Genomic DNA, 12,383 nt, shown 5'->3' with positions numbered 1-12,383 from the left:
GGAGAAGCAGTGTTAGGAAATAGTTTGCTACTTCCAAGTCAAACACAGATACAGATGCACACATGCCTGACAGTATTAACTAACCAATTTCTCACAGATTAAAGGATCTGAAAGGATTTCCCTTAATGGATCATTTTAATGAATAGGTTATTTATTTCCCTGTGTTCCTATAGTCTGGGAGTTCTGGCAGCTTTCATAGTCAGTGTGAGGGAACAGGCAGCACAACTTTAAACACAGATTTCTTTTATAACAAAGATTCTGATGGCATTTATTACACATTTCAGGATAAACTAAAACACATGGGTTATTGGTAATCTCTACATACTCGAAGTTCAGCAAACAAGAGCATTCAAATAGGTATAAAGCTGTCAGGAACAGACTGGGGAATTTATCTTCATCCCTCTTACCCCCAGCAAAACCAAACCCCAACATCCAAGATTTCTACTGAGCAATGAGTGAGCCAGCCTGCAAACAGCTGGATGTGGACATTGATGTAGCAGCTGCTATTTCAGGTAACAGCCACACAGTGCCCACTGCTCACTGGTTCTGAGCTGCAGAAGTGACTCTGTATTTTGGATAACGTGTGTCCTGTGATTCCATTAAAGCATTAACCCCCTGCTTTAGGTAACCTGCAGAAAGCTGGAATTTACATAAAACCATTCTCATGTATTAAAATGGAAAGAATGATCTGCAGAACCTACTCAGGGCTTTTCTTTGCCCTGCAGATCAGAGACAGAGCACAGGTCCACCATGGAAACTCATGGCACAACACTGTTCTTTGTTATTTGCGTGGGAACTTTTTGTAATCTTTCTTTGTACTGAGAACTTAAAGCAACTTTAGAGTGCTTGTGTCTCCCATGCTTTGTTCTGTCCTCCTGGTACTGCCTTCATGTAGCTTAAAAAAAAAAAATTAAAAAGCAGAATTTAAAGCGGAACTCCAAGCTGGATTTTAAGAAGTGCACCTTGGTGCCAGCATTCTGGCTAAGAGCATCAGAGAGCCTGGAGCAGGGACATCAGAGCCACACTGGTTCTGGGACCCATCTGTCACCCCACCAACAGCAAGAGTGAGCAGAGGACTGTTCACTCACTGATGAGGGCTGTTCTCAGCACTGATGGTTTCTGTAAATGTGCTGTTCACCTGCTGTTACAGAACACACACCTGGGCTCACCAGGCACTTGTGACTCCAGGATGCGAGCCTGTGTATGCAAAGAGGATCACAGACTTGCAGCCCTGCCAGGGAGAACCCTTCCTTCAAAGCCACTCTGAACCCTGGGTGCGCCTCAGAGAGCAGGTTCTCCTCCCATTGACTCACTGCTGATCAAACAAACCAAGATGTGAGCTGGCATCAGGAAGCTCGAGCTGCTCTACAGAGACTCCGTGCCTATGTCACCACCTATCTCCTTCCAGTCCTGTCTAGCCACATTTAAATCCAGTCCTGGATTGTCCCTGGGCCTGGAGAGCCAGAGCCTGAAGGAACACAGTGTCTGTGTCTCCTGCCATGGTACACAGCTGGCCTGCCACCCCTTGGATGTTAAAATACCTCCTCTCCTCAGGCTGAGAAGGTGTTCACCCTCAGGAGGAATTCAGCCAGAGGAGATGGAGCAGACCGGGCAGGGAAGGCTGGAGGGGATCTGCAAGTGCAATGATGCCCAGCTGTGCTGAAAGAGGGCCCATGGTCAGGGCTCAGCCAGCTGGCAGGAGGGGTTATCCATGGCACACAGAGGCACTGCAGGCTGATACTCCCACCAGTGAACCAGGCTCCCACCTCGGCAGCTCTTCTCCAGCACGCAGTGCCTGGTCTTCCCAAGTCTCCAAGAACAACTCCCCTAGCACGGCCATTAAATCCTGCACCTTCTAGAGCCAAATTGTTTCCTGATTCTTGTAGTCATTGCAATCCCCACCACAGCCTCAGTTCCCTGAAATGTACCTGCTTTCAAAGGTGGGAATAGAAAAGAAGAGTGCATGGGTGGGGAACGAGAGGCAGCGACGCTGGGAAATGAAAGCTTTCATCTCCAGCAGTCTGGAATCTGGTGAGTTATTACCTAAAGAATTAAAGAATATGACAAAGGCATTATGATTAAGCCATAAAATGCAGCTATGTATTTCAGACTAGATGACAACAGAGATGAATACAAAGCTGTGTAGTGTGGCATTCTTGATCCATTTGATCCCTCTGCCTTCAAAAAACACAACACAAACCGGTATCCAAATAGCAAACTCATGCTCCACTTTCCAGAGGGACTTCACTACAAATCCCAGCCAGCATGGAGGAGCCAGGCCAACAGCCCTCTCTACCCACCAGAACTGGAAGAAGTCACTTTAATGGTGACTGACACATCAATCAAGTCAAATGAAGTCCTGGATATGAGAAGTTCTCTTTGCTTGTAAGAAATCTATGGCAGAACCCCAACCCTTCCACTCTTCTAGGTTTCTTCTCCCCTGCTCCTGAAAAGTAAAAGATGGCAATGCCAGAAAACCATTAAGAGAGTTAGTTGCCTTTGATGTTGTCTCTGAGGAAGCACAATTACAGGTGGTTATTTGGTCTTGGGAGGCTCAGCAGTCACATCTCTATCGTTTCTTTTTTGTTTCCTTCTTTGGTTTCTTGCTTATCTGTGGAGCAGTTGCCTTTGGCTTCTTCACCGGCTCGGAATTCTTAGGCTCAAAACTGTCTGAGTCCTGCAAGAATCAATTAAGAAATAGTCAGTAACTATTTTTTTTACCATTTGCTAACAGGTTGCTTTGGGGATTCAAGTATAAGCCAGAGGAAACAAATGCTGGGTGTCTCTTGGAACACATGGATGTCAAACTGAGGCCACATTTAATGAGACTTGAGCAGTATCATCTCTGCTCCTTCTGCATGTGCTTTTTGATGAGTGTGAGTTTCTGCACAGAAACAGCTTGTTACCAGAGATGCCATTAAAAGCTTAAATATCTAAAACAGGCTTTGGAGAAGAAAAACTTTGAAGGCAAGAAGAAAATCAACACTAAATGAAAACTGTTTGAATTAGGAAAAGACAACATAATCACCAGGATGCATGGAAACAGTCAGCAGGCATTTCTGCCAAACATTAATCACTATCACGTGCAAGACAAAAAAATATTCCCCAAAGCAGCAGTAAGAATATAAAGTTCAGAGCCTCTAAAATCCAAGGAGGGAATTGCAGGCAAAGCTTTCTTCACCTGGACTAACAAAATACTGAGATGTGATGCTTGTTTCCTTCAGAGAAGATGAGAGATAATATTGCAGCCATGGGAAATAAAATCTAGTTATCTTGTGAAAACACAAGGGAACAGCGCCAGTCTCCTCTGAGAAAGCACACACATGCAGATTGCCTCCTTTCATTAAATGCATTTGAGTATAAATATTGCTTTAGCATCTTGGGTTCTCTCAGCCTAAGTGTGCCAACTGGAAAAGGACACACAAAAAATGGCTGAGCAAGACGTGCGAGTTCCAAGCTTCCAAGGCAGAACTCCAGATAATGGAGGGGGAGGCAGCATCTGACAGTGTCCTTTTAATCAAAGGGCTTGGTTCAAAGTCTCTCAAGTTACTGGGCTATTACAGCTCACATCTGTGTGGCTTTCCAAGGAAGGAGACTTGGCTGGCTTTCCAAAGCTGTGATCAGTGCACAGGGAGCTGGTTATTACTCAGGGATGCAGAATGCTGCTGCCATAACGTGAACACTGCTGCCTTCTAATGTCCAAACTTCAAAGTTTGAGGCTCCAAGACAGCAAGTTCCCCAATATCCTACCCAGACTCAAGCATCATTCTCAGGATCTGGAGGGGCAGCCTATGGTGTTTATGGTTTTGTAAACAAGTCATATGGGGACATCAAAAGCAAAGTTTAATGGAAAAAATAAAAACTAGAGTATGCAAACATCAAGGCATACTACAGATGTAAGCAGTAAAAGGTCCTTGAGCCTTATTTTAACTGGGGGCTGGTCTCCTGTTTCCTACTCCAAAGCTCTCACTCTTTCCAACTTTCAAGAATGGGGTTACCTGGTATTTCTCAAAAATTTTCTGGGGACATGATGGACTCTGACAGGTGCTGGTGGCTGCAGAGTAGCAGTGCAAAGGTTGGACTCAATGATCTTGAAGGTTTTTTCCAACCTGAATGATTCTAAGATTCTAAGACTTGCAATGCCACTGCATGGTGTCCAGCAACTGCCTGTTCATCCCCGGGCTGGGAGCTGCAGCTCCTGTGGCAGGACAAGCAGGAGGGAGCATGGCCCATGGCAGGACAGCATCACATCACACCAGCAGTTAAAAGTGGAAAAATTTGGTCATAACTTCATCCTTCACTCTGTGCCTCATCCTGAGGCATTCCCTTCCCCCAAGAGGTTGAAAATTTCCAGGCTTCCTCTGCACAGGAGGGAGCAAACATGGAAATATTCTGAAAACAAAACTCTCCATGTTGAGTTGTTATTGAAAATATACCATCAACATCTGTATCAAAGCACCAAACTTGCAGCCTGATCACCTTGCAGCACTGAAATACCTGTCCCCAGCACCAAAGACATTTTTCTCTTAAATGAAAAAAGCCAGGCAGATGCAGGACATCCCTCAGTCTAGAGGAACAGCTCACCTCAACCCTTCCCTTTCAACTTCTCCTGTGCCAACTGCATCAAAGGACCCTTGGGCACTGGATGGGATGTCACTCCTGAAAACTGCTTTCCTCATCTTTAGGTTATACTAGAAATTTCACCTGCATCTTGCTTCCAGAAATCACACACAAACTCAAGCCCGGAGTCATTTCTCTTTTCCTGAAGGCAGGTCCTGCCAGGGGATGTCCTGGCAATTAATGAAGCAAATCAGCAGCAGGGTGACAATATGGGATGGGACAAAGCCTTCTCTTGCAGCCAGGAACTGCACATGCATTTAGCACCTTGTCAGTGCTTCAGGTTGCTTTTTTCACTGATATTAAGAGAGATCCTGGCTCAGATATTTGTTCCTGACTTTCCTATCTGATGGTAAATCACAAGACAGAAGCTGGAGATGGGAAAGCCAGAGGGAAGGAAGGAGAATGAACAATGAAACTGTCACTAATCCCAGGGGCAGCTGCGTCTCCATTAGCCACTCCACATTCCCTCCCATCCTGTCTTCTCTGACTCTGCCCATTTATATCAATATTAAAGAGCACCACTTACTGTCTTGTGGGACTTGGACACGGGCAGGATGATGGCAAGCACACAGATCAGCTGGAAAATGGCTCCAAAGAAGAGTCCATAGCGTAGCACGTTCTCCATGAACGTGGGCTCAGGGATCTCAGGTGGGGAGAAATCCAACTCTGCAGCCATTGTCAGTGCACCCTGCTCCTCTACTGCTCTCAAGAAGACTGGTTACTGCAAGGGAGAAAATACAGAGCAGTTTTTGGAATCATCCTTTCTGGCATTGCTTTCTGTTATCCAAAAATGACAGACTCCCTCATGGAGTTTTGAAGATACTCTTGATCTACTGGAGCAACCACAGAAAGGAAAAGGAAAGCTGTGTTTAATTGGGGTGTTTGTCTTTTGTCACCTGCCTACAAAAGTAGCACTCAACTCCTGGTATTAGACCATTTGTGGGTGAGGAGCAGACAAAATATGAACCATGTTCATGAAACGTTAAGGGAAAAGCTTAATAAGCAAGAATACATTTCTTCCTAAAGCTGATCACACATGCAAGGTGATTATTACTTATTTTTACTTATGTTGTCTCTGTGGTAACAGCCTTGTTGTTTTAGATGCTGTGCAAATCCAACTACTTAAACCTCACAGAAGGTGAGGTTTCTGCTGAAGGCAGAGGAGAGCTATGTGTATTAAATTTAAGTGTGGCTTTAGTGGTTACACTAAGCCCCATACAACTTAAAACAGTCACAGGTAGTTTGTGGCACAGTTAAATATTGATCTCCTGGGTCCCAAGCTTCTCAGCCATGGGACCATCCTTCCTTCCTCCCTTTATCTTTTGCTAATGGAGTTGTCAATTTGTTCTATGAATGAGTAATGGCTTTTCACAACAGGGAGAACTCTCCTGCCAGAATTGCTAGAGTAAGCCTCAGGAAGTCCCCAAAGGGAAATCCAATTAGTCTGAGATGCCATCACACTCAGCTGTGATTAGTGCCCCACTCAGTTTTCCTGACCTGGATGATCCCAGTGTGCATTCCCTGGATCAGCACTGCTCACTGAGAGTCACAATTCTCTGTACCATTGAAGCTTGGTGTGACTGAGCTTGTAGGCTGAGCTTGCCTCCTAGGAATTCTCTCCAAAGCAGGAGAGATCTCTGCATTTCTCAGGCTGGGAGGAAGTTGTTGCAATCTGCAGATGTGACCCAGTCCAGAAGGATGGTAAACATGGCAAATTCCAGCAAAGTAATAGTTGATAAATTTGAGAATCAACTCAATGCCATTGCACAAGAGGCAACTATCACTTGGTGACACGCAAAAGGGAGAAGTATATAAGTTAGCAAAAAAATTATTTTGTTTTCATTCAGCTGAAATACAGAATGTTATTTTGAATTTTAAGACAGGAGAACATTTCCAACTGCACAGACTGCCAGCCACTGGAATAGGGAGGCTGTGGAATCCCTGGTGATTCAGAAGAGCAGATCAGATAAGCACTGGCCTGGGATGGCTGTGGGTATATACAATTCTGCCTTTGAACCAGGAGATAAGAATAGGTGACCTCTCGAGGTCCTGTCCAAGTCTGTACTTCAGTGAAAGAAAATGTTTCAAATTCTGGTTCAATCTCAGTCAGCAAGGGCTGTGTGGGACCTGTACATGAAGTCAGGACACACAGTGACCCACCCAGGCTCAGCCAGTCCCAAAGGCTGCTCAGTGCTCTGAACAAAGCCTGCATGCATGTGGCTCATCCCAATTGCTTCTGCCTTTTAAATCACCCCTCCCAACCCACTAAGGCAGCAGTTCCTAAGCAAGACACAGAATCACCTCTGAGTTGCATTTATCTCATCTGGATATCTTTTGAAAACATTGTTGTTGCCTGCCCCTGGCCCCTGTCCTCAAACACAGCAGGAAGGGAAGTTCCTTCATTCCTCACCTGGTGTCTTCTCAGGATAAACTCCTGCTGATAACCCCAATTCAGACACCTGAAACACAACACACAGAGATAAACAGGAAAAGGAAACACATACAATTAAAACAAAAAAATCTCTGTCCTCATCTTCTACAACTCTCCCCCTCCCTTCCCCTTTTGTAGGTGACCTCCCCCAAGGGCATTAGTAGTTCTCTAACAAATCCAGGTGCCATGACCAGCACCAAGATCTCTCCAGCAGCTGCCACCACCATTTGATTCAGTATCCCATGAAACATGGTCAGAAAAAACCTGGCATTGTGCTCCAACTAATAACAGCAGTGTCCTTGCTTGCTCAGGCAACCCATGCTCCAACCACTGATTTTCCTGCCATCACTGGAGCCCAACTCTGAGCAAAATTCCTCAGTTTGAAAAAACTCCAGTGGTTCACACAGTGCCCAAAGCCTCTGCCTTGCACCTAAACCAACAGGTCTGGATGCTGGAGCCTTCCTCCCTGTTCCCAAAAAGCTCAGTTTCACCACTTTTTCCTCAGATAACATCTCTTCCTCTCCACAGGCTGTCAGCTGCCTTTCTCCTCAGACCACCTCACCACGGCCACAATTAAAGCAGCTCTTGTTAAACTGCATTTGAAGATCAATACTCCTCTGTCAGACCCTGAGAGGAAGCTGTCCTTGCCCCTTCCAGTTTATTCACCAGGTCTGACACCCAGTGAACGAGCTGGAGGAGTGGGAAGCTCCCTCCTCTCCCCACAGCTCCAGCCAGGGCTCCTGGGGGCTGCAGCTGCTGCTCTGCTCAGTGACAGCACCAACGAGGTTGTGGCTGCTCCCCACGGCTCAGGACCAGCCCTGTGACAAATAACCAAGACTTCCAGGATCAGGGCCGTGCACCAGCCAGGAGAAACTCAAACCTTTCTTCTTGCTGCACTGTGTTTCCCAGCTGATGTTTTCACCTGGCACTGCATAAATAACTGGCAGAGGACAAAGCCACGGGAGCAGCTCAAGTAATATGTATTAGCTTCTTCTTGGAAATAAAGTACAGGGAAAGACTCCGTCAAAGGACGAGGCAAAAAAATAAGCTCAAGCTGGAATTTTCAAATGGCTTAGGAGGTGTGGGGATGGAGCCTGGGCAATTTCCACCGGCTGTTCCTGTCAGCACCGCTGAATGCCGGCCCGAGGAACCAGCGGGGGGACAAGGGCCGGGGCTGCGGCAGGAGCGCCCCAGGGCGGGGACGCCGCGTCCTCCTCCCTCCATCCCTCCTCCCTCCATCCTTCCTCCCTCCATCCCTTCATCCCTCCTCCCTCCATCCTTCCTCCCTCCATCCCTCCTCCCTCCAGCGCGGCCCCCCGGCTCTGCGCTCGCCTCCCGGGGCGATGCTGCAGCCACGGCCCCCCCTGGGCAGCGCCCCGTGCCCGCAGAACCGGCACGGCCCCGCTCACCGCCCGCTCCGCTCCGCTCCGCTCCCGGCCCGCGCCGCCCCGGAACGGCTTCCCGGCCGCTGGAAGCGCTTCCGGCCCGGCCGCCGCCCGCCCCGGCAACAGGCGGCAACCGGCCGTGACAGCTTCCCGGCAACCATCCCAGAAACCGGCCGTGACAGCCATCCCGGCAACCATCCCGGCAACCATCCCAGAAACCGGCCGTGACAGCCATCCCGGCAACCATCCCGGCAACCATCCCAGAAACCGGCCGTGACAGCCATCCCGGCAACCATCCCAGAAACCGGCCGTGACAGCCATCCCGGCAACCATCCCGGCAACCATCCCAGAAACCGACCGTGACAGCCATCCCGGCAACCGGCCGTGACAGCCATCCCGGCAACCATCCCAGCAACCATCCCAGCAACCGGCCGTGACAGCCATCCCGGCAACCATCCCAGCAACTGCCCCGGCAACAGCCCTGGCAACTGTCCCTCCAACCATCCCTGCAACCATCCCAGCAACCATCCCTAGCAACCTCCCCTGGCAACTGTGCCTAGCAACTATCCCAGCAACCATCCCTAGCAACCATCCCAGCAACCATTCCTAGCAACCTCCCCTGGTAACTGTGCCTAGCAACTATCCCAGCAACCATCCCTAGCAACCATCCCAGCAACCATTCCTAGCAACCATCCCAGCAACCGTCCCTAGCAACCCCCCAAGAGCTGCCCTCTGCAGCGCCCCAGCACCCGCTGTGCTCTGCCTTCTAAGGGCACCTGAGGGTGGTGGGGGGCCTGGGGGCAGGGGCAGTGGGGTTTGGGGGCTCCATTGCTGTGTTCCTCCAATACTCTGGGGCCAGTCAGCTCTATGGTCCGTGGGCCATTCCAGCCGTGGGTGCCTGTGGGTGCCCAGCCCCTGTGGGTCACAGAATCCCTGAATCAGTAAGGTTGGAAAGGATCCCTGAGGTCACCGATCCAACCTATGGCCCAACACCACCTGTCAGCCAAGCCAGGGCACTGAGTGCCGTGTCCAGTCTTCCCTTAAACACCTCCAGGGATGGTGTCTCCACCACCTCCCTGGGCAGCCCATTCCAATGCCTAATCGCCCTCTCTGTGAAGAATTCCTCCTAATGTCCAACCTAAACCTCCCCTGGTGCAGCTTGAGGCTGTGTCCTCTCATCCGGGCTGGGTGCCCATGGCAGAAGCACCCCAGGCCTTTACACCTCAGGCTTAATGTACTCACCCCTAAATCCCTGTGAGGGTTTTGATCCCACCACCAATTATGTGGCCTTTCAGTCCTGGTGGGTTTCCCTGTATCCACAAGGTTTTCATCTTCTCCCTTGACATGCTCTGGCAGGATCAATTAATATGTGCTTTTGGCTTTGCTCTTGACAGGGACTTCATTTAATGTCCTGTCCAGTTTCCAGTTCTGAACTGGAGATGTCTCCATAAGATGAGCTACAAAGGGGAAAGTGCCTTGGACTCTGTTTTGCTTGTTTGTGGTATTTAAGGAATCTGATTTGTTTTGCCCTTTTCCTAACCCAAAACTATCAGAAGTGCCAGGCTGGTTTTTCTGCAGAGCTTTATTACCAGAGAGCCTAAATACTTTGGGGAAAACCTAATCAGTTACTTATCTACTGAGGAAGCAAGGTATGGCATTTGTAATAAAAGGATTTTCTAGGCTGTTACCAAGCATTTGAATTAAGTGGATATTAATAATAACAATTTCAAAGATTTTTAGCAATTGGATTAGATAATCCTTCATGGTTTTTAGTGCAGAAGACATTACAGACAACTGGACAACACTGCTGCATGAGTGGCAGAAGCCAGAGACATTTATACACAGAAACTCTTCTGGCATAATAATCCTAAGAGAAAATTGCTCTTAAATGGAACTTCTCCTGCCCCTGGTGAGTGACTAAAGGACAATGTCAGAGCTCAGGAAAGCAGTAAATTCTGCCCTTTCACCTTCTTACCTCCCAAACTCTAAATGTTTGGTATGAAAAAAAAAACCACTGAGAAGGAAGCAATAATTATGGAAAATGTCAGGAGGGATCTTATCAGAATGGATTAACAGACAGATTAAATTCTTCCCAGTATTACCAGTACACCGAATGTGCTGGTGCTGCTGCCCACACACCTTCTCACAGGCTCCAGTCCTCACAGGTGGAGCTTGCAGGCAAAGGGGGAAAGACCCTCATTACTGTATATTTTATTCTTTTTCTTCTCTCCCCAACAGAAAGGGCATTACTCACTCCAAGCAGAATTAGGCAGGTGAAGTGTGCAGTTTTTGGGCAGCTCCTGGCTCTTCTCTCTCCCTCTATTTCCCCCCAAGGCCACCAAACCCTGGGAGCCACAGGCAGGTGGTGCCATCAGCCTCTGTGGCTCCCCACCTTCCACAGCACCACACCGACCCACTCCTTGCACCTGCCTGGGAAATGGCAAAAAAGGGAAGCTATTCATTAAAAAAATGGGAAGATTTTCCCAAAGCCTACAGAATGCAAGTGGGTTTCAAAGCCAAATTTGATTCAACAAGTGGACATGGCAGTTTTGTTGGCACTCTGTTCTAAGAAGTGACAGTGCTCAGGCAAGAAGTCTTTCTTCAAATCCAAATAATCCTTGGCTTTTTTTAGTCCTTTCTACTTTTCTTCTTTGTGGTATTTCCTGCTTGTCTTTGCTGTGAGGCCTCTTCGTTACCACTCACTGTACGTGTGATCCTTGTGCTCCAAGGTCTTGTCATCCTCAGGTTGCACATTCGTATTCAGCCAGGAAAAAAATTACTCACAACTGCTGTCATTTCCCATCCCTTACTGGAAACACAGCCTTCCTCATTCCCTCTCCATAAACCACATTTTGCCTTCTCGATGCCAGTAACATCTCACTCTTATTCAGTTTTTTATCAGAGGCTTTTCAAGGGATTGAAGCTGCCTCTCCCTGTTCGCTGATGCTGGCTGTAACATGCTGTAACCTTCTAGCCAAGGCTCCTTTCCAAACTGAAATGAGAGCGGTAAGACCAAAGATGAGCTCCTTAATTACTGACATTCACTGCTGGCATCTCAGCTCTGTCTGCCACGGCTGGAGGAGGAAGGAGATGGTATTTAGAGAGCCAGAAATTCAGGAATCAGTAACTTTCAAGCCTACAGCTGAATGTAACGTGCTGGCTGCAACTCCTGGCAGTTCACTTGGGCGATGCTGAAATGCTCCAGAGCTCTGCTAGGAAATGAACAGAGGCAGACAGGTACAGGCTCTATAAATGGATCCCACCTGCAGAGCCCATCAGGCCTCCTGACAGATGCACATCTCACAGGCTGCTGCCACTTGCTCTCTTGGACAGGCTCAGGGATAGCTCATGTCTGAAGATTAAGCAGGCTTTTCAAGCAGGCTTTTAACACCACCAGACAGCCCTTCCCACAGCACTTCTTGCACATTCTGAATTTCTGATTTATTTAGTCTGTTTTTAATCTGATCCCCTGCTTCAGACTCATTCTCAGAGTGCAAACAGTGCTCTCATCCAGAGTGTCTCCTTCCTTGAGATTATTTTGATAAATGTTTGTATTGGGCTTCCTACCAATTTGAATTCCTCCAGGAAAAATTCTCCTCAGGAACTCTATTGATGTTCAAAGGGTTGAGTCTGGAGGATCTGAAGATCCAAGTCTCAACAATTTATCCTTCCAAGAAGAAGAAACCAAGTCTTGTATAATTTTCTAATGGCAAGTCTCACCGCACCCACTGGGTTGGAGTTTTGGTTTTTTTGTTTCTTCCTTAGAAGGAACTGGTATCACAGGCTAAATCTTGCCTTTCTCATCTCATTTAAGTTTGCTTGCCTTCCACAGAAATGACAGGATTTTTACAAAGAACTTAGAAATGAAAGTTACTGTGAACACAGCAGTAATGATTGCTGCAATTAAATGATTATGAAATTATTATAATGTGCCTGAGTTCTGCCAC

At 47.7% G+C, this 12,383-nt stretch overlaps 1 protein-coding gene across 1 annotated transcript; it reads right to left on the bottom strand.

Moving 5' to 3' along the window:
- Positions 1 to 238: 238 nt before the first annotated feature.
- Positions 239 to 8,496, bottom strand: MANBAL (mannosidase beta like). Its single transcript, XM_041419344.1, has 4 exons — positions 8,461 to 8,496; positions 7,031 to 7,079; positions 5,147 to 5,341; positions 239 to 2,677 (listed from the first exon to the last, which is right to left on the bottom strand). The coding sequence occupies exons 3-4, from the start codon at positions 5,294 to 5,296 to the stop codon at positions 2,570 to 2,572; spliced, it is 258 nt and encodes an 85-aa protein (XP_041275278.1). The 5' UTR covers positions 5,297 to 5,341; positions 7,031 to 7,079; positions 8,461 to 8,496; the 3' UTR covers positions 239 to 2,569.
- Between the last annotated feature and the right edge of the window lie 3,887 nt (positions 8,497 to 12,383).

This window comes from Onychostruthus taczanowskii, unplaced genomic scaffold (genome assembly GCF_017590055.1).
Source record: "Onychostruthus taczanowskii isolate IOZ18803 unplaced genomic scaffold, ASM1759005v1 scaffold60, whole genome shotgun sequence".
Lineage (NCBI taxonomy): Eukaryota > Metazoa > Chordata > Aves > Passeriformes > Passeridae > Onychostruthus > Onychostruthus taczanowskii.
The sequence above is the reverse complement of the archived record's forward strand: the minus strand, read 5'-3'. Positions and strand labels throughout refer to the sequence as shown.

What these genes read in the sequence shown, in the direction of transcription:
- MANBAL (XM_041419344.1), bottom strand. Translation starts at nt 5,296, where the DNA reads ATGGCTGCAGAGTTGGATTTCTCCCCACCTGAGATCCCTGAGCCCACG. An exon ending in TGTCCAAGTCCCACAAGACA is followed by an intron (nt 2,678 to 5,146) that starts GTAAGTGGTGCT and finishes TGATTCTTGCAG; the next exon opens with GACTCAGACAGTTTTGAGCC.